This window comes from Vespa velutina, chromosome 1 (assembly GCF_912470025.1).
Source record: "Vespa velutina chromosome 1, iVesVel2.1, whole genome shotgun sequence".
NCBI lineage: Eukaryota > Metazoa > Arthropoda > Insecta > Hymenoptera > Vespidae > Vespa > Vespa velutina.
In genome coordinates, this window is record NC_062188.1 from 4729463 (window position 1) to 4751962 (window position 22500).

General features: G+C 31.9%; 1 protein-coding gene across 3 annotated transcripts in view; it reads left to right on the plus strand.

Moving 5' to 3' along the window:
* Window positions 1–22500, plus strand: part of LOC124952494 (general transcriptional corepressor trfA) — a 159890-nt gene that overhangs the window by 7834 nt on the left and 129556 nt on the right. For all 3 annotated transcript variants that reach the window (XM_047502472.1, XM_047502492.1, XM_047502482.1), the window contains one exon: window positions 8573–8839. In XM_047502472.1, coding sequence (XP_047358428.1) covers window positions 8795–8839 — 45 coding nt within the window. In that variant the 5' untranslated portion in view covers window positions 8573–8794. The remainder of the gene's footprint in view (window positions 1–8572; window positions 8840–22500) is intronic.

A 22500-nucleotide genomic window follows, 5' to 3' on the forward strand; every position in this document is an offset into this window, starting at 1 on the left:
TTTTTTTCTTTCTTTTTCCTTTTCTTTTTTTTTTTTTTTTCTTTTTGACTAATTTTCGAAACTCCATCTTCATCGTATTTTGATATTAATTTATTTCTTTTCGAATGACAACGACTTAGTGATTAATTGTTATTTATGAAAAGATATCGGATATAACTAAGAGATTGCAAGGCCGACATGATCGAAATTGGATTGAATATATGACGATGACGTATGACATACTTTTCTTATCCATAGTTTAACCGTTCCTCTCGAATCGATTATTTCGAGAGCAAGGTGCTTCATGTGAAGGAAGTCGCTTACCCAGCTCGTTCATTTCTTTCTTTGAAAAGGGAACACACTGGCTTTTATCATCGGTTCCGTCTCCTTTAAACGGAGTGTAACCGGTTAATTGAAAAATTGCCCGTTCGCTCGGAGCGCCGTCGAACTTCGAATAAGAAATTAGTAGCGGTCCAACGAGAAATCCAAAGTGACTCGACATGCTTACTGATTGCGTTCTCTTACTCTGTAAAATAGCGCAATTTAGAGAACGATTTGCCATGGACAATGGACGAATTTAATGTCATTGGAATTTTTATTGTTCTTTTTTTCTTTTCTTTTTTTTTTCTTTTTTTTTTTTTTTCCTTTTCTTTTTACGTACATTACAATTTTATATTTACGATTATTGTAGTTAAAAAAGAAAATATGTGTTTGTGTGTGTGTGTGTGTGTATGTGTGTGTGTGTGTGTGTGTGTGTGTGTGTGTGTGTGTGTGTGAATTTGTAGTATAATGATCTACATTATAGTTAGATAGTAAAAGTAGAATAATTTATAGTACGTGATAATTTATATTTATATCATAGTTAGATAGTAGAAATATAAAATAGATAATTTATAGCAAGTGTGCGATGATATTTGTATTATTGGCAGATAATTTATATATCAGTAAAAATATGATAATATATATTATAAATGAAATTAGTGAAAATATAATAATCAATATTATAATAAGATTTTATGATATGATAATATATTTATACTAAAGATCAATATATATATTTCATATTGCGTTATATTTTCGATGATCATTTTATCATATTATTTACGTATTAAAATTATGATTTGCCGATTTTTAGAATGACCTCATCATATTCGTGAAATTCGACAAAACGAAATAAAAAGGAAACGAATAAAAAAAAAGAAAAAAAATATTTTGATACAAAAATATTTTGATAGTAGATTCTGTTTGTTCGTCTCGTTTCGTCTCGTTTGACATTAGAATGTTTATTATAAACGGGCAATGTGTCATAGTCAGGTATCCATGTATATACGTATCTCTGATTTTGTCGGGGATGTTGGCGTGTGAAATAAAGCGAACGAAAATATATATTTCCCATGGAAGGGAAGAAAAATCCTCGGGAATGGTTACAGAGCACGAACATAATGTATACTTCATCCAATGGAGTGAGGGTCTCTCCATATGCAAACTTGGGGAAATTCTTTTTATTATTTGAACACGACTATACATTTAGGTAGTACTTATCAAAGGACTCTAATGACGTTGATTATCTAATTAGCATTCATATTCGTCATTTGCATTTAATCCGACTGGCGTTTCTTTCACCGGTCACCTTTTTTTTTCTTTTTTTTTTTTTTTTCATTTCTTTTTCTTTTTTTATATTTATTTATTTATTTTTTTGGAAGGTCGGATTTTTTTTCGAAGCGAAGGAAGGATTTTTTTCTCTTCTCATTTTTCAAAATATTTAACAAATTTTTCATTCAATCATACTCGTCATATATTTTTATATTCAATACTTCGACCTATAATTTTATCTTCAAATATTATTCCACATTGATGGCAAATTATAAAAAGATAAATTTGTTAAACATTGATTTTAATAATTTAATAAATTGTGTGTGTGTGTGTTTGTGTATACGTGTATATATGTAAGAATTTAATCTATGATTTTGTTCAAATTTTTTTTATTATTACTTAATAAATAATTAATTATTATTTTATTTTTATAATTATGAGAAAGGATATATTATCAGGAATTTCATAGCTTCAATGTTATACTACGTTTGATTTTGCTATTTTCTTTGTTGAATGACGAAATATTTACTATATATTGTACTATATGTAGTATGCTTAACTGTATCCTGAATTTTAATTGACCACCATATATGCACTCACTCTCTCTCTCTCTCTCTCTCTCTCTCTCTCTCTCTCTCTCTCTCTCTCTCTCTCTCTCTCTCTCTTTCTCTCTTTCTCTTTGACCAACATGATTAGAGTCAAATTAATTCGAATTCTCGTTGTGTATCATATGATATTAAAGAACGAATGTATGGAACTAAATACGTTCGATCATAACTCACTTCTACAATTACGTTCGACATTAATTAAAATTTGACGAATCGAGTGGATTCAATCGATTGATGGATCAATACGATTGAAATTTTTTCTTTGGCAAATTATCTTTTCGCAATTTCAACGGATACCATACGTCGTTAAGAGGAAATGAAACAAGGTTAAACAATCTTTTAAATCAACTTTTAAATATATGTGCATAATTATGAACGGACATATATAATCGTCGAAAGTCATGGACGTGGATTTATTTCATTATGAAAATTAATGTCGATTTCAACTCACTTAAGATTTCCGGTGTCGATAATTATTAGCATTATTTTTATATATATATATATATATATATATCTATTTATGTATTCATATGTATTTCTCCATTCATATATGTATATATGTATACATTTGTGCATATGATAGATGTATATGTGGATATATACATATATGTATTTATGTATGTATGTATGTATGTATGTATATATGTGTGGGTGAATGTATGCATATTTGTATGTGTACTTTGAATATTCCACCTTTTAAAGCTCAGGCTTGTCACCTATCTATATTATACACGTCCGTACATATGTATATGCAGGAGACTGTGGTCGGTCGCAGGTGTAACGACAACGACGGGCACGCCTGTATTTTCCTGCCTGCAGGATATCAGGACCGTTTTATAACCGTTCCGACAGAAGAAGCAGGACGACATTCCTTCGAGCAAGCTCTCTCTCTCTGTTCGATACGAATCGCGAATTATCGTGCGACTTTTCTTTTTTTCTTTTTTCTTTTTTTGCCCACTACGATTTTCTCGCTTATTAAATATTAAGACAAAATTAAAAAAAAGAAAAAATGTATAAAGAGGAAAAAGAGAGAGAGAGAGAGAGAGAGAGAAAGAGAAACAGTGTATTGTCAGGTCTTAAATCAGGGATCAAAAATAACCCTCTGTAAATCGATTTTTTTTTATTTTACTCTATTTATTTATTTATTTATTTTTTTTTTTTTTTTTGAATAAAAAGAAAAGAAAGGTACAAAATTCAAAAAGAAAATTTATAATAAAATTAATATAACAAAATTTATAATAGATATATATTTTTTTAATAATATATACATATATATATATATATATATATATATATATATATATAATAATAATAAAATGTAAAAAATATATTAAAAAAAATGTATTATAAAATTTAAAAATGGTAAAAAAAAAATGTTACACATGTGTAATAGGTGTGTGTATGTATGTATGGTTTTATAGAGGGATTTAAACAATTTGTTTTTTCGACATTGAGAGAATACCATTATCAACACGAGATCATTTTCTCTCTATCTTTCTCTACCATACTCTTCTTTCATACATTTTACATTTTCTTTTTCGTTGTGTACGAGAATAGGTGGAAATGGCAGAAGGTGGTGATAAAAAAATAAATGAATAAATAAACAGAGAAAGAAAACCAAAAAAAGGAAACGAAAAGAAAGAAATAAAAAAAAAAAAAGAAAAAGGCAAAAGAGAGAGAGAGAAAAAAAGGAAAGAAACGAGAAAAGGACGTCGCTCACCGCATGACCAGGAATTTGTCCTGAATTCCGCGGACTGCGCCTTTCTCACGGCGGAGTGTTTTATCGGGTCTCTCGCAAAAGTGTGCTCGGCCCGGCCAAGCTCCGATACGGAAATCGCTTTTTCCTCGTTGAAAATTTATTGGACGTTACCGCGATTCTCGCTGTTTGACCCACGGTCTCTACCATTCCCTCTTTTACCAAATCTCCTATTCGTTATGAACTCTACTATCCCTCGTTTCTCTTCTTTCTCTTTTATTTTTTTTTTTTTCTTCTTTTCTTTCTCTTTTATTTTTTCGCTTTCTCTCTCTCTCTCTCTCTCTCTCTCTCTCTCTCTCTCTCTTTTTCCTTTACTTTTTCTTTTTTCCCCGTAGAACGAAATCCTTTAACTGTATTTATGTTCTATAAAATAATTTTTTTCATTGGGAATTTTTCTACTAATACGAATTTCGTATCACGAGAAAAGTTTATCTCGTTCGTTTATTTCAATGGAAGGGGTGGAATGGGGTGGGGGGATGGAAGAAATGAAATTCGTGTTCCCGCCAGTTTTGAACTTCGACCGTGTATTCAGAGATGGCGCTCGCTACGAATCTCATCCGATTGGACAAAGTCCGTTCGTTCGAAATCGTTTTCCATTGGGATAAAGTATATTAAGCGAGATTTATGGCAATTTTCATGAAAAGAAAAAAAAAAAAAATCGCGATTAATGCCTCCTTGATTTCATTGAATTTATTTTAAATAAATAACGATATGTATGTAGAACCTTGTATGTAGATCGCGTTACTTCGTATTCTTTAGAACTTATATATTATATTTATATCGAACACGAGACCGGAGATTAAAAGAAAAAGAAAGAGAAAGAGAAAGATATCGCTTCTTATGAAACGTTGCGAAACTTTGAGAAGAGAAATTTATCCTAAGTATATATATATATATGTGTGTGTGTGTGTGTGTGTGTGTGTGTATAGAAAAAGAAAAAGAGAGAGAGAGAGAGAGAGATACGTATCTAGAAAAGTGAGAGTAGCACGGATTTGAGAAGACACACATAGTAGTGGGTTATCGACCGCTCTATTAAATATGCAACGCATAGAATGACATAACGAAGCCATGCCTCGTAACGAACGAAAGCGAACTGGTGGCGATATCTAATTCATCTCGCGTATCTAGACGTTTGATAGAATTTAACGAAACCATCGATATATTTTACTCTATTTTATCGATAACGTGAGAGAAAGGGAGAGAGAGAGAGAGAGAGAGAGAGAGAGAGAGAGAGAGGGAGAGAAAGCGAGGGAAAATGAATACGTTGAGTCGATAAAAATTGTCGATAGTATACGTAATAAAACGTGAACGTAGAAAAATTTATTTTGATAAGAAATTTTAATGTAATGGTAACGACGTAGAAAGGAAACGTCGAATAAATTAATTATATCGTTTAATGGTATTAACATGGTTAACACGTTTTTATTTAACGTTGAATTTATTTATTAAACTTGTGACGTTCCGTACCAAATCGAACGTATATTTTCTGATAGAATTGATGAGACAATTCTTTATTTTTTATATTTTTTAAAAAAGAGAAGGAAGAGGGGGTGGTGGGGGGAGGGGGAAAAAAAACAGAGAAAAGAAAAATTATGAAACGTGTATATCTGTTGGAATCATCGAATATATCGATTTATTATGTCAAAATCCCTTCGACGCATTTATAACGTTTTAACAACAAAAAGGAGAAACGATAATTGATTTATATTAATTCGTCGATCGCGAGAGAAGTTTTCAATCCTCGTTAAAATTCGGTTTAATAATTTATTGACATTATAGGTTGAAATACGTTTTCACGCTTTTCTTTTTCTTTTTTTTCCCCTCTTCTTTTTTTTCGCTTCTTTCTTTTCTTTTTTTTTTTTTTCCCATTTCCTCTTTATCACCGTCGAACGTTTTGATCGCAATTGATCTAGCAGATTATAGATGTATGACCTTTAGTAGTATGCTCGGCCATTTTATCGGAGAACTTTATTCGTTTCAAAGCTTTCGAAAGCATGTAGATATGTTTCGAGGTTTATAACTGGAATGTGCGTGCATCTCGAAATTCGATCGATAGATCGATCGATCAATTGATGGATTGATTGATCGATCGATCGATCAATCGACTAAAATATACACGTGCTCGTACACGTGCGATGCATGTTTCGAAATTTTCTTTTTTTTTCTTTTCCTCCTTTTTTTTTCTTTTCATTCTTTTTCGCCTATTTTTTTTCTTTTCTTTTCTTTCTTTTTTTTTTTTTTAAACGTATAATGCAGTTGATCCATAGACCTACGTTATTCATCGACGATGTATCGAAGGATAATTAAATATCTCTCTCCCCCCCCCCCCGCCACTTCTCCGCACCTTTTCCTACCTCCCCTCGCATATACTTCGCTTTCGCCCACATCGCTACATAGAGTTATTCGAGACCACATCGAGCGTAAATTATTTTCCGATGCGAATTAATGCTTTTATTTAATTATTCGTATTTACGGTCGGCCGAGCGTAACGTAAACGCACAGTTACGAATTTTACATAGTGAGCAGGAATCTTCTCGTGTCTCTCTTTTTTTCTTTTTTTTTTTTCCTTTTTTTTCCTTTTTTTTTCTTTTTTTACCTTTTTATAAATTTTTTGTTGTTAATTTTTAATTTTTTAAATATTATTTTTTTTTTTTTTTTTTTTTTTTTTTTTTTTAATTTTTTGATTCTTTCATTTTTCTATTTCTTCTTCTTCCTTCTTTTTTTTTTTTTTTGTTGTTGTTGTTCTCCAAATATTTATTTTCTGTTTCGAGTACGATCAATTTAGTATCGCGGTATATAATAATCTCAATTCAATCGAGAAAGAAGTGCATTTCGAAATTTTAATTATATTTCTGTGACCTTTTTCTTTCCTTTTTCCTTTTTTTTTTTTTTTTTTTTTTTTTTTTTTTTTTTTTATCTTTTATGTAAAATTTTTCTACTTCGACGTTGCTACTATTATCTAAATTTTCTAATAGCGTAAATTAATTATACCGATCGCCGGATAAATATTGAAAGTTTGAAAACAATGATCGATCATAATTCTTTTGGAGCGAAATCTCGCTTGAGAAATAGAAAGAGAAAGGAAGAAAGACAAAGAACAAAAAAAAAAAGAGAAGAAGAAGAAGAAGAAGAAGGAAAGAAGAAAGAATCTCGAAAACCAAAGCAATAGAGTATCTTTGTCGTTTGTCAGTTTAGCGCTGCTTACCACAAGTCTTACCTTGCTTTCACGATTTCTCGATTTCGAACTGCTCTCGAATCAGGTTGCAAACCTGCGAGAGACTCTCGATCGCCGATCCGTGACACCTTAACCGTTCGCCTATGAGCACACAGAAACACAAATATACAAACGTACAAACAGACACACTCAGACACACACACACACACACACACACACACATACGTTAATAGAAGCTAGCAATCGTCCATGTGTCCGTTGATATAAAACATCGAAGTTATGCGGCTTTTTCCCCTTCTCTCTTTCTCTCTCTTTCTCTCTATTTATCTCTATCTCTATCTCTATCTCTATCTCTATCTATATCTCTGTCTATATCTGTGTCTTTCTATACGCTTAGTGCGCATACTGGGTGTCCTTGCGGAATGAAAGTACCCTGGAAAATGTGACCTCTCGTTCGACGAATGAGTAATGCAAGTTGCCGGTTAGAAGCCTAAGAAGCTTAAGAAACTTGCCGAAAACATCTTTCAACGATTATCTTTATCGTATGACATTGTAAATGTTATAAATATTATGATTAGAGACAAAAAAATTATCTGTAAAAAGTGGAGCCCCTTTATAGAATTTCATTGAATTTCGATGGACGAGAAAAAAAAAAAAAACAAAAAGAAAAAAAAATTTGTCTGCAAACTTATATAAATTGAATCCGATCGAAACCCAGCGCTTATCACTTTCAATTCGAATTCTCCGTTCTTTTTATTAAAGACGAAGAAGACTCATGAATAAAAGCCATCGTCAACGTCTTCATAACGTTTTTATCTTTATTAAACGTCCGGACGTTAACGCGATATTATTACCCGATATCGTCGGGTTCCTCGACGAGAGAGAGAGAGAGAGAGAGAAAAAAAGGTCATGAAATTGTGACTCTTAAATGTGTCACGAAGTGTTTAGCATAAAGAAAAAAAAAAAAAAGAAAAAGAAAACAAAATTGCGGCCATTTAGAATAGTTTTAATGTTATTTCAAGTATGGCGATTGTTTTGTCTTTTTCTTTTTTCTTTTCTTTTCTTTTTTTTTTTTTTCTTTTACTAATAATAATTTTTTAAAACGTTAAGCTTCTCTGTCTGCTGTATTTGTCGTGCGTATTTGTGTGTCTGTTTATTCGTTTGAGAAAAGGAGAGAGAGAGAGAGAGAGAGAGAGAGAGAGAGAGAGAGAGAGAGAGAGAGAGAGAGAGAGAGAGAGAGAGAGAGAGAGAGAGAGGAATGTTTATAAGAAATACATATTCTTTCCTTTCTTCTTCTCCCTTTCTCTCCGATTATAAAAATGTCACGTCGAAATGTCAACAATGAACGTTTCAATTGGTAATAATCGATCTATTTGAATGAACTTCACGGGTCTTGGAATTTGGAAAAAGAGAACAAGCCGATTAATCCGGGTTTTATCTCCCTTTTTTGTTTTGTTTCAGATCGAGAGAAAGAGAGTGAGAGAAAGAGAAAGAGGGAAAGAAAGAGAACGAAGAGAAACCACCAGGGAGAGAAGAGGAGCGCGTTAGCTTCCGATTCCGAGCGTTCTCTATATCGGGAAAGTGGAGCGGCCACGTGAAATCCGGTCTCTGGTGGACAGAAAAATATGAGCATCTCGTGAAACCTGTGAACAAGTGGAGTACACAGACCGTAGGGAGACGAACATGGAAACCGAGGAGCTCACGAGACTCGTCGACGAGATTTACAAGGTGAAAAGAAAAAAAAAAACAATAATCAAATTAGAATTAACGAATTAAATTATTAGATAATATATTATAGCACTGAGAAAAGTGAGAAAGAGAAAGAGAGAGAGAGAGAGAGAGAGAGAGAGAGAGAAAGAAAATAATAATAATAATAGTAATAATAGTAATAATAATAATAATAATAAATTTTCGAAGGGTTGTTTCTTCCCTTTCACGAGTAAAGCAAATAACAAGAAGGAAATACAATGTTTCTTTTTTTCTTTCTCCGACTCTTTCTCACCTTTGAAAACGTCCCCACACCTCTCCCATCTCATCCCTTAACCTCCCCCTGTCCTCACGATGGTTTGGCTCAGTGCCATAATTCCGTAGAGTCCATGAAACGTGCGTGGCAAAGGTGCTATCTAATTTTGTATTTTCCACCGTGTTCAATTGCGCGGGAAAATTCGAATTCCACGAAGGCCAACACGGTCCGACATTATAGAGGGCTTTGTTATGTTAAGACTTTGAAACGATTCCCTTTTGGTCTAGAAAACGATGGAATTTTCCTAGAAATCGTGCAGAAAAGAGTCTCCTCTTAATTTAGCTTAGGAAGTACATATATATATATATATATATATATATATATATATATATATTATATTATATTATATTATGTACGTATATTATATTATGTACGTACATATCCCTCTGTATACATGAACACGCATCTCTCTCTATATATGTGTGTTTGTGTGTGTGTGTGTGTGTGTGTGTGTGTCTATACTTACGAGAAAGGCTAGAAGCCCTTGCCACAGAATTTCCCGATAGTTAGCTGTCGCCTAGGAAAATTATCCAGCTAGCAAGAGTAAGAGTAAGAGTAAGAGAGAGAGAGAGAGAGAGAGAGAGAGAGAGAGAGAGAGAGAGAGAGAGAGAGAGAGAGAGAGAGAGAGAGAGAGAGAGAGAGAGAGAGAGAGAGAGGGAGAGATAGCTAGCTCTCGGTTGGTTAGGAGAGTAGCTCGAAGAGGGTTGGTGTTGAAAGGAGAAGTAAGGAGGGTGAGGAGGTGAAAGAGGAGGAGAAGGAAGAAGAGGAGACGCGCGGAAGCGAAAATGATTAGACGGCAAGTAATCTTATTAGTCGTTCGGCAGTCAAGCTTTCCTTCAAACTGCAATCTTCCATCCCTTTCTCCTTGGCATCAACCTTCTCACCTCTGCTGTTCGAGACGACGCTATTATCTTAGGTGGATGTTGTTGCCTCTTATGTATGGGGAGACCATCGGCTGATCTTTTCTTTCTCCATTGAAAAATTTGATAAAATTGGCTGATCGTTGTTCATTCCTTTGTAAACGATCATCTAATCGTTCATATATATATATATATATATATATATATATATATATATATATATATTAGGGGAACCGGAAAGTAATGTCGCTTTCTTAAATTAAATTCAAACGAATAAATTTTTAACAAATTTTTATTTTTAATCACAATCAAATATCGACATGCGCAGAAACGACATTACTTTCCGGTCTCCCTAATATATATATATATATTTACTTATTTATTTATTTATTTATTTATTTATTTATTTATTTATTTATTTGCGAGTAAGTTCGTGATGCTCGATTTAAATCTGTTTTAATTTGGAATTAATGGTCGATTAGAATTTCTTTCTTTTATATATATATATATATATATATATTTTTTCTTTTTCTTTTTTATTTTGATTTTCATTATTAACTTCTCGACAATGATTATCGTTCCTTTCTTGTCCAATTTTAATGATGTACCACGTACCAATTAGCTTGTATACATCGAAGAGACGTATATAGTATTTTGTTGTAGTATACTTTTGACGTAGAAATATATTTTGAGGTAAAATTTCTTAACAGAGTGCAGAAGTAGTACTATTAGTATTGTTAGTAGTAGTAGTAGTAATAGTAGTAGTAGTAGTAGTAGTAGTAATGGTAATAGCTGTAGTAGGGAAGTATATCCATATACATTTCTCTTTGCGATAAAATAGTTTCTTATCGGTATATCTATAAAGAGGGAAGACGTTTTAACGATCGAAGTATCAACTCAAACAAAGTCGTTTCTCCATACTGTTATCAGCTTTTGTAATCAATCCCTTCAGAAAATTTATGATACAGTATCTCTCGTAAAATATCAGAATATCGACAGTATTCTCTTCTTACCAATTAATAGGACTTCTTGTTATGGTTACAAATATATATATATATAAAAAGCATGCGAGAAGTCGAATGAACAAATGGTTTAATTAATTTTCAAGGACAATTAGTGGAAAATTATCCAAATTATTGATTTTTCCAACTTTAGATATTTCTCTCTTTCTCTCTCTCTCTCTCTCTCTCTCTCTCTCTCTATCTATCTATCTATCTTTCTCCCTCTCTCTCATTCTCTCTTTTTCCTCTTTCTTTTCGATTAAACTCCGGTTCATAAATTCCATCCAACGACAGAATGTTATTAACTGTAATTATCGACGTAGAGTTAAAGAGAGAAAGAGAGAGAGAGAGAGAGAGAGAGAGAGAGAGAAAAATATAGTAGAATAGCATCGGAAATTCCATGGTTTTCGTAATTCGACAATCTCCCGATAGTTTGACAAAGACTTTCTATATGAGTTTGTATCGCTCATAATACGTCGTTGACACGTATAAAATTTATTATATATAACTTAGTATAATGATTACAATTAATTTGTCCATTTAACTTTGTATAACGTTTAATATAAAAATGATGACGATTGATATTCCTGTTTTTTTTTTTTTTTTTTTTTTTTTTTTTAATCGAATTAGCCGGTATTTACACAAGTATTAGCATAGTATTTACACAAAAAAGTCATATGACTTAATATCGATTTTTCTTTCTTCTTTTTTTTTCCTTTCTTTCTTTTTCTTTTTTTTTTCTTTTTTTTTCTTCTTTTTCTTTTTTTTTTTTTTTTTTTGATCGAGTTAGCCGGACAATCACAAAAGTGTTGAAAAGTGACTTGTATAAAATAATAAAATTAAATGGGATTTGAAAGGTCCGGTAATTTATAAACTAAGCCCCTTAATTTTCACGATATGAATATGACAATGGGAGGGTAAAGTGAGCGCAGGGTAGTGCGAGGTAAGGGGAATGGGGGAAGGAGAGGGTAGGGGTTGAAAAGCACGCAGACACGCGATAATGCGAAAGGTACGATGTTCACGCATGGCACGTGAGTCCGAGGGTGTTTCAAGGGTGGTTTAGAGGGTGATCTCGATCGTAGATCGGAAGCCAATTAATATCTACCGTGCATCTATCTCCTCTTCCAACCCCACTCCCTTCTCCCTCTACTCCTACTATCGTTACTCCTACCTATTCAGTCGTTTCCACAACGAGTCACCCGGTATATCCGGACTCCGATATCCTCGTTGAAACATAACCGCGCGTTTCATGATATATTCTCGCCATGGGGCTCGCTTGTCAACGTGCAGGACCCCATAAACTTCGTCACGCGATAGCTCCTACTCACCCTTGTTATTTTTATTCGATTCGATATCGAGAAAAATGTCGACTTTCATTCATTCACTCATTCTCTCATTCATTCACTCATTCATCCATCCATCCATTCACTCATTCTCTCATTCATTCACTCATTCATCCATCCATCCATTCACTCATTCATCCATTCACTCACTCATCCATTCACTCATCCATTCACTCATTCATCCATTCACTCATCCATTCACTCACTCATCCATTCACTCATCCATTCACTCATTCATTCATTCATTCACTCATTCATTCATTTGTTCTTTCTTTCTTTCTTTTGAATTATTATTTTTTTTTTTTATTATTATTTTTACAATTTCGCAGATGTACTTTTAGATCGATTAATAAATTCGACGATGAGTCGAAAAGTTTTTAAAGTATTTACTGACAGATATATTGAAAAATAAAAGAAAATTAAAAAAAAAGAAAAATACAGGGGGCTTGATCAAACGTTCAACGAGTGTCATTAATTATTACAAAAAGAAAAAAAAAAAAAAAATACAAAAAAAAAAACAGAAAAAACAAAAAAATAAAAAAAACTTTAAAATGGTCCATCAAAAAATTCAATGCAAACAAACGAATAGATAGATAGATAGATGGATGGATAAATAAATTATTATCGTAACATCGTAATCTAAAATCATTCCTCCGAGAGTTTCTCAAGAGATTTAATGTGATAGATAAAAAAAAAAAAAAAAAAAAAAAAAAAAAAAAAAAAACAAAAAGAGAAGAAAAGAAAAGAAAGAAAGTTTTATATCGAACGATATTAATACTTCTCATTAGACGAAACTCCGATAGGAGCGATTCTTTAAATTTCAAATTATTGTCATTCTCAGAGGATGATTCGTAATTTCAATATCCTTTCGACTCTTCTCGACTCTTAATCGTATAAAGATATTCTTCTTGCTTCACATAGTTGGGAGGATGAAGAAGAAAAAAAAAAAAAAAGAAAAAAAAAAAGAAGAAAGAATAGAGGTTGCTGTAGGCGATCATTAAAAAAAAGATACACGTGTCGTCGATCGTGGTAGACCGCAAGGAACGCGATAGAGCTTAGCACGTGTTCTAACGAGGGAGTTCTCGTTGTGCATGTTCATTAGGCCATTCATTATGACTACTTGTCGACGGCACCCTCTTAGTGGTGCCTGCTGTTGCCTTATATATCCTTTCTTAACGGTCGAAGGGAATAATTTTTAATATCTTCCATAGGGTGGTTTGGGCCGTCCAAACTCAACCCTTTTCTCTCCCATAATTTTTTCTTTCTCTTTTTTTTCATCTCTCTCTCTCTCTCTCTCTCTCTCTCTCTCTCTCTCTCTCTCTCTCTCTCTCTCTCTCTTAAAGGAAGGGTTCCTCCTACTTTTCTTCCTACTTCATTTCCTTTACTCTTCGCTATAATTCCTCGTGATAAATGAATTTTTTCCTTTCTTTCTTCCTTTTTTTCTTTTTTCTTTTTTCATTTTCACTCTTACCGACTCTCTCTCTCTCTCTCTCTCTCTCTCTCTCTCTCTCTCTCTCTCTCTCTCTCTCTTTTTCTTATCTCTTTCCTTTTTTGTACTTACTATTGGTCAGATCTTTCTTGGAAAAGAAAAAAAAAAAAAAAAAAAAAAAAAAAAGAAGAAAAAGAAGAAGAAGGAAAAATGAAAAAAAAAAAAAAAATTCATTACCGTGTCGCAATATGGCACAATGCCATTCGACCAAATCCTCCGCCCACTCAACCCTCCCCCCCTCCCATCCCTTCCCCGTCTTCACTCGGAATGTCTTTTAGTGCTCTCTAGCCATTGTCGAACCATAGAGACGAACACCGTAATATCTTTTACTTTTTATGAGTGAAACGAAAAACTCTGGACCGAATTATCCTTTGCATCCAGAGATTTATTTTTTACTTCTTTCCTTTTCTTTTTCTCTCTTTCTTTTTTCTTCTTCTTCTTCTTCTTCTTCTATTTTTTTTTGCTAATAAAGAATCTCATTTTTCGGCTCGGTTTTTATTATTATATTATATATATATATACACATGTGTGTGTGTGTGTGTATACATATATTGCACGTTAAATAGATTTATAGTAAATTGTTCGTTTGAAAAAAAGAAAAAGAGAAAGACAAAATGAAATAAAAGAAGAAAAAAAAAAAGGAAAGGGAAGAAAAGAAAGAAGGAAGGAGGGGAATAAACAAAGAAAAAGATGGCTAAGAAGATTTCTTATCACGTACGATGGAGATTATTTCTATCGAAATTGAATATCCTTCGTCGAATTCATCGTAGTAAAAGAGAATTTGTATCGCAATTTAAGTTCGAAAACGTTAATATGAGTTTCCCCATCGTAAAACGTTGAAAATGCGGCAAATATAAAAGGTAGGAAGCGAGGGCGACCGGAGCGTCGGGGATTGTTAATAATGAAATCTCGATGCAATTTCGATAAAATATCGTTCTAGAGTTCTACGTTACTCTATCTTTCTCTCTCTCTCTCTCTCTCTCTCTCTCTCTCTCTCTCTCTCTCTCTCTGTGCGTGGCTCGATGCGATTTCGAAGGACCCAATATCATTTACAGAGTTCTCTCTCTCTCTCCTTCTTTTTTTTTTTTTAATCTCTTTTTTTTTATCTCTCTTCATCGCGTTGGTCTCGCGAACTAGGTATAAAAAAAAAAAAAAAAAAAAAAGAAAAAGAAAAAGGAAAAAAAAAAGAACGAAGAAAAAGTTAATTATCTTCTTTTAATTTCACCGCTCTGCGGTAGCTAGCCGGTCGACAATGTCTCCGTGAATTTAATTAATGAGGCGTCCGCATGGGAATAAAGATCCGAGTCGATCGGTTTGCATGAAATTTCTCGGAAAATATAATGCAAAATTACGTTCACATATAAGCACGCGCGCGTACATACACACACACACACACACATATATATATATATATATATATATATATATATATATAGCTCTCTATATCTCTCGAGTCTCTTAATAAATTTAATTTTATATCGATTAAAATCGTTTCATTTGTAACTCGAAATAGTCACCGTTCTTTTTTTTCTCTTTTTTTCCTTTAGGTTTTCATTTGTACCCGTGTATGTATTTAAAAATTTTATCTTTTGTTGGAATTTTTCTTTGATAAAAAGTCTGACGTAAGATAAAAAAAAAAAAAAAACATGAACAAAAAGATAAAGGAAAAGACATGAGATAACAATAATTGTAGCTTGGTCCCGGGTTCGCTTTTTTTTTTTTTTTTTTTTAAGATTATTATATTCGATTTATAATTTTGTATTAACAATTGAAAGTTTGTGAGGAAATTTTTTTTACAAACTTTTATAGATATGTATATATTTATTTAAAATTACAATATATATATATATATATATATCTTTTTATTTGAACAATCATATTTTATTGGATTTGATTTGTCAAGATAGATACAAAATCGAGTCACGATTTTTCTATTTACAAGACCAGCTCCCAAGATCTCCGAATCGATAATCGAACTCGAAAGGAATTTTGAACGGTCTCTTTCTCTCTCTCTCTCTCTCTCTCTCTCTCTCTCTCTTTCCTCTCGTTCTCTCGCAATCACGGAATGACGTCAATTCTCCTAGTGATTTCGTTCGATCGGAATGCGAACCTTGACGTCTCGATGTTACTGCTGCGTTCGTTTTGCGCTCGATAAACGAGACGACGATAGAACGAGCAATCGATGGTTCATACGAGCACGTTATCGAGACAACACATTGTGGTCATCCGAGATGGGATACGCATCGTTGAGAACGAAAATTCAAAACGAAGAAAAAAAGAATTTGTTTGAAATTTATATTAGGGTTTTGTTTTTTTTTTCTTTTTTTTTTTTTTTTTTTTGTTTTTCCCTACTAATGATCTTTCAAATTGTTCATCCGAGGAAATTTCGAATATTGATTTTCATTCTAATCTTTACTAATCGTTCATTGTAAACAATTCAATTTAACTTACTAATTAATTCAATTAGAAATTCGTTATAATATCTTTCCATCTAAGGTGTGGACGTAAATTAGTTTGAGAATTTCTAATCAAAAGATTCTTCAAACTTTTCTTCGAGGTTCGTTAATCGTTTGAATTATTAATTTAGCACGTTTCAATCTTAGACATTCCTTTTAATTTTTCTTCTTCTTATTATTCTTCTTTCTCTTTCTTTTTCTTTCTACTTTTCTTTTCTTTCTCTCGTCTTTTTATTATCTTAAGAATTATCTTAAGAATTTCTAAAATAGACGATATTAAAAGTATTTCTTTCGTAGATTAATTAAAAAATTATAATCATTAATCGATGGTATTTCAATTATACGTACGAGTATACCAAGATCCATAGATATTTTCTCTAATGTTTTCTAACGTTCCGTCGTACATTTTTTTTTTTTTTTTTTTATAGATTTATTAATTAATTCGATTCTACGAAAATAGTTTCGTTTAAATTTTAAAAGGCAAAGCTACGACTAAATCGATTTCACGTTTATCGTGTTGAAAGTTGAAATTAATTAATTCAATAATAGAGATTATTTTATTAAACGATACATCGTCAATTTTAAACGTATCGTTATGCTCATTGATTTTTATCTTAATTATAGCTCATTTTTATTTCAATAATCAATGACGACGTTATTAATTAATGACGACGGAATTTCATTGAATTTTTAAAGTCTAACGTAGACATATACATGTGTCGTCGATTGAACTGATTGATATCGAAATTCAGAATGGTCAAGAAAGATGAGGGCTTAAAGGAATGCAGAAAGGGATGGAGGGAGGGTGGGAGGGAAAATAGAGATAGCCAATAATGGTCGATCGAGAAACGAGTAAACGTCGAAGAAACTGGCTACTCGCCAATTATAATTTTATCTATTCAGGGGATGGCCTTCCGTTCAGGGACGTTTCATGTAAATTCGTGGAGCATGTCGAGTGAATTTATAACATTTAAAAAAGAAGAAGAAACGAGAGGGAGAAAAAATAAAAATAGAGAGAACAAAAAATAAAAGAAAGGAGCTACGAATTTTTACCTTGTACGCATATTTTTTTTCTTTCTCTCATTGTTTCTTTTTCTCTTTTCTTTCTTCTCTTTCTTTATCTCTCTCTCTCTCTCTCTCTCTCTCTCTCTCTCTCTCTCTCTCTCTCTTTCTTATTTATTTATTTAGTTATTTATTTATTTATGTCTGAAGCGTTTTTGTACGTGCGAGGAAACAAGATTCTTGTAATATCCTCGAGTTTTATTTAAATAATAATAATAATAATAACAATAATAATAATAATAATAATAGAAATAATAACAACGATGATGATGATGATGATGATTATGATGATGATTATCTATCGAATAGTTTTTTTCATGGGAATAGTTGTTTATAAATGTTAGATATATGATAGAAAAATGTAACTTTTCCGATCATAAATTAAATTGCAAAAATCACTTAAGGTAAAAATAATAATAATAGTAGTAGTAGTAGTAATAGTAGTAGTACTAATCATTTACTCAAATAATTATGATGATGATGATAAAAATAATAATAATAATAATAATAATAATAATAATAATAATAATAATAATAATAATAATAATAATAATATTTTTTTATTCATGGGAATATTGTCTATACGACAATACGTAGGAAAAAGATTTATGCATCCAAGCAAATAATATACTCGATAGCAAAAAGTATGTTTGTCCGTGAGTTTAATGATTATTCGTAGGTAGTATGTAAGTACGCTCTGCCTACCATCGTCGGTAGGCGTAGCAAGAAAAAGCACTCGAGTGGAGGTACTCTTAACGCGTGATTCCAGCCATTGTACCGCGAATGCTTTCTTTGCACATTCTAGCGATAAAATAGATGTACACATTTTATGACGTTACGCGTGGCGAAAGGCACGGATGAAGAAAAAAAGAAAAAAGAAAAAAGAAAAAAAAAAAGAGAAAGAATATGCTCTCTTCACGACTGTGTCAGACGGTTAATGTGTTTCGATGCACTCGAATTTTTTTCCTTTCTTCTTCTTCTTTTTCTTTTTCTTTTTTTTTTTTTTTTTTTTTTCTTCTTAACTATAAATTTTTATTAAAGCGATTATTTGTAATCATAGAGTACTTTATATGATAAGAAGAAAAAAAATATTTCAAATTCATACACGTCGAGAAGTTTACATGTAATTAAGTCTTAAATACTTCGCTTTCGTTGTTTAATATATTGTAATTTGATTTGTTATTGAATTAGAAAACAAAATAAGTGAAGAAAAGAAAAGGAAAGGAAAAATATTACGATAACAGAATTCTTTAGTGATATAATATTTACTTAATAGCTATGCTATGATATTATATTTTTTTCTCACGAGTTTCTAAAAAAAGAAAAAGAAGAAAAAACAAAAAAGAAACAATATATATACAAAAAAAAAGAAAGAAAAAAAAAAAAAAGAAAAAAAGAAAGAAAGAGAGAAATAAAATAAATTATGTAATTAGTTAATAACCGACTCTTTATATGGGATAATCGACGTGAAAAGAGAAAAACTAAAAGAAAAGAAAAGAAAAAAAAAAAAAAAGAAAGAAAGAAAAGAAAAAAAAAAGAAAGAAGGTTAATAATATAGAGCGAACTTTTTCATTACTTTTCGAGGAAATCGTCGAATTGCAGGGGAGTGCACGCGTGCAAGCCGCGGTGCAAGCGTGGTAGCGAAGTGGATGTTTTCCTGGCTTTAGGAATTCCATATGAATATTTATGGGAAGCCATCTCGACCTGGGCGCGGTGGATGGAATTCTATTCCTCTCTCTTCCTCTCTCCTACATATACTAGATTCTTCTATCTCTTTCTTTCTCTCTCTCTCTCTCTCTCTCTCTCTCTCTCTCTCTCTCTCGTTAGCCCGGTATCTACCTTCTCTTTCTATCCTTACACGATACGTCTATCTCTTCCTTTATTCATTATAACGCGTCATAGTAAATTTTCTTCCATGGAATATCGTTAAATCCCAAGAGGATGCGCGGATGGAAATGTCCGGCGGACACACGGAAGGATAAAAAAAAATAAAAAAAATAAAAAAAAGGGGGGGAAAAAAAGAAAGAAACAAAAAAGGAGAGGTAAAGGATAAGAAAAAAAAAAAAAAAAAAAAAATATTGGAAGAAAAAGAGGCACCGATTCTAATTTGCTTTAAGTTTTATGTTTCTTTTCTCTCTTTTCAATTTTTTTTTTCTTTTATTTTTCCATTCTTTTTTTTTTTTTTTTTTTTTTTGGAATTCTTTTATCATCCAAAGAGAGAGAGAGAGAGAGAGAGAGAGAGAGAGAGAGAACTATATCCTAAAGGTAGAGAGGCTTCACATAAATGATTTCCAATAAATCTCAAGAAATATTTTCTCTATGATACAACAAATATTGTAATGGATGTAGGACCATTCTTTTTTTGTTTTTTCTTTTTTTTTTTTTTTTTGTTTTCTTTCAATCTAATATTTCCTTCGTAAGTTTATTTTTCAATAAAGTTGTAATTTTCCTTTTTTTTTTCTTTTTATTTCTTCTTTTTTCCCCCTCAGTAATACACAAGGACGATCGAGATAAAAATGGTTAGAGGAAAGAAATCGTGGGATATAGTTTTAAGGGATTTCGCGAAGATACAGGGATTACTGTGCGAATGGAAATTCCTTAGAAAGAAACGAGAGAAAGAGATCGATAAATAGATAGATAGATAGATAGATAGATAGATAGATCAATAAATAGATTAGATAGATAGATAGATAGATAGATAGATAGATAGATAGATAAATAGATAGATACGTGTTCGATCGTATCGAATACGCGTTGGAGCCTAAGCCTTTGCGAATTTACAACCGAATTCTATGCCATAGGAATCGGCCAATTGAATCGAAGCTGGCTAAGAGAATTGGTAGTAGAGAGGTATGGCGGGTGGGGGATGTCACTTTATTTGATATATAAATCTATCGAACAAATATACGAAAGAAAAAGAGAGGGAGAGAAAGAAATAAAGAGATAGCGAAAGAGAAAGAGAGAGAGAGAGAGAGAGAGAGAGAGAGAGAGAGATGGGGGGAAAGGGAAAGAGAGAGAGAGTAACAAGTACCGTTGTATCATCATGTCATGAAGTAAAATACAATTGCTATTTTACGTTAGAATAGATATTGGTAAATCGTAAAGTCGAAGTGCCAATAGCATTTTATTATGTTACAATGTTCAGGATTGATATAATTGCAGCTTAGTAGTATATATATATCGTGGGTGGACGTATAAATGGTGACTTTTATGATATGATCTTATGCCAGCTTTAATAATAAGTATTACTAAAACCTTAATATAGTCGTATGGGATCAAAGTCTTTCGATATTTATCGATATTTCCTGCGTTTAATTTTATTTATCTCTCTCTCTCTCTCTTTCTCTGTCTCTCTCTCGCCCTTCTTCTTTTTTTTTTTTTTTTTTTTTTTTTTTTATGACATCGACAAGACTCCTGTCATTTCTTCGAGTTGAAATAAAAGATATGAGAGAGAGAGAGAGAGGGAGGGAGGGAGGGGGAGGGGGAGAACGTTTGCTTGGCTAATACGTCGTTTGATTTTAATGATTAATTTTTCAGTTCGCATAAATCATCGTACAAATCATCGTACGATCGCGTAAATCAACGTAGTTAACGGGGTTATTATTACGTGATCTTTTTAATTCACATTAATTTACGTTATCGCGAATGGAATTAAAAAGGGGTCATGATTATTAACAGCGCACCATTGACAACAGTAACAGTTTGAAAGTTTCGTTAAAAATCATAACGAATGTCATTGAAAATTGAAAAAGATTTATCAGTGCTCATCGATCGTGCCCAAAATAATATAATTTCGATTGTACGTTATAATTTAGTATCATTTATTTGCGACGATATTGCGAAGCAAGCTTCAACGTGAATCGTTTCTCATTTTATGAATGAAAGAACAAGAAGAAGAAGAGAGAGAGAAAAAAAAAGAAAGAAATTTCTCTTATTCAGACATCGAAACAAAAACATTTTATCACGATAATAATCGATAAGATTTTATTTTTATTAAAAAAAATAAAAAACAAAACGATAATAAAGGAATAAACAACGAGATAAGAATAAATAAATAAAAAAAGGAAATAATCGAATTATTTTACGTAAAAATAATCAATCATTTGGAATTTGTTGAGTCTGGATAATCGAGAAACGATTTAATCGGGTGGCGATTTTTAAACGATATAATTTACGATTGGGTTTTGAAGAAATAGAAAAAGAAGAACAACAACAAAAAAAGAAAAGAAAGATAAGCAAAGTAGAACAATTTTTCTCGACGGATCCCTCTCGTTACGTTACGTTTTCTCTCGATCAAACGAGATCGAAGATTCGATTTGCTCGCGAGTCGAGTTTATTCAATTGGTATTCGTGCTCGAGGATTATAGCGACGAGAAGAGGACAAAAAGAGAAAGAGAGATCTAACGTTTTAAACCGTAAACGGTCAATCCGATATCAACTCCCGCAAAAGTTGATTTCTGACGAACTATAATATGAACTAGTTTTCCTTCGAAATTTTTTCTTTCGTTTGCCCACGGTGAAAACGTTTTACGGTTGCAGTACGCGAAGCATAACGCAAACTTATGCATCAGACTATCATGCCACCATCGTGGCATCTCATTACTAAGAACGAACATTTCATTGACCAATGTCATTATACTTTCACTGATCTACTAGATCATTTTTATATGCGAAATAATCCAAGTCTCATGAAAAATGTTCATATTTGATATTCAACTTTTACATTCGATCGATGAATTATAAAATATTACGAATATTTTTCTCCCTCCTCGTCCTCCTCCTCCTCCTCCTCTCTCTCTCTCTCTCTCTATCTATCTATCTATGTTAGATAATTATATATAAATAATCGATAATTATAATCTAAATGCATAAACAAATTTTTACCATATATTTTCATTTCTTTTCTTCTTCTCCCTTTTTTTTTTGTTTTTTTTTTTTTTTCCTTTTTTATTATATCATTTCTATATTATACAAATTATTAATTACCAATGACTGTACAATATATATATATATATATATATATTTTTTTTTTAGATATATTTTAATATATTTTAATTCTTTCTATAGAGAAATTATTTTCATTTTATACAAATTTTTAAAGACAGATTTTTTCTTCGTTTTGCTCCGTCTCATTTCAATCTTTTTGATATAAAAT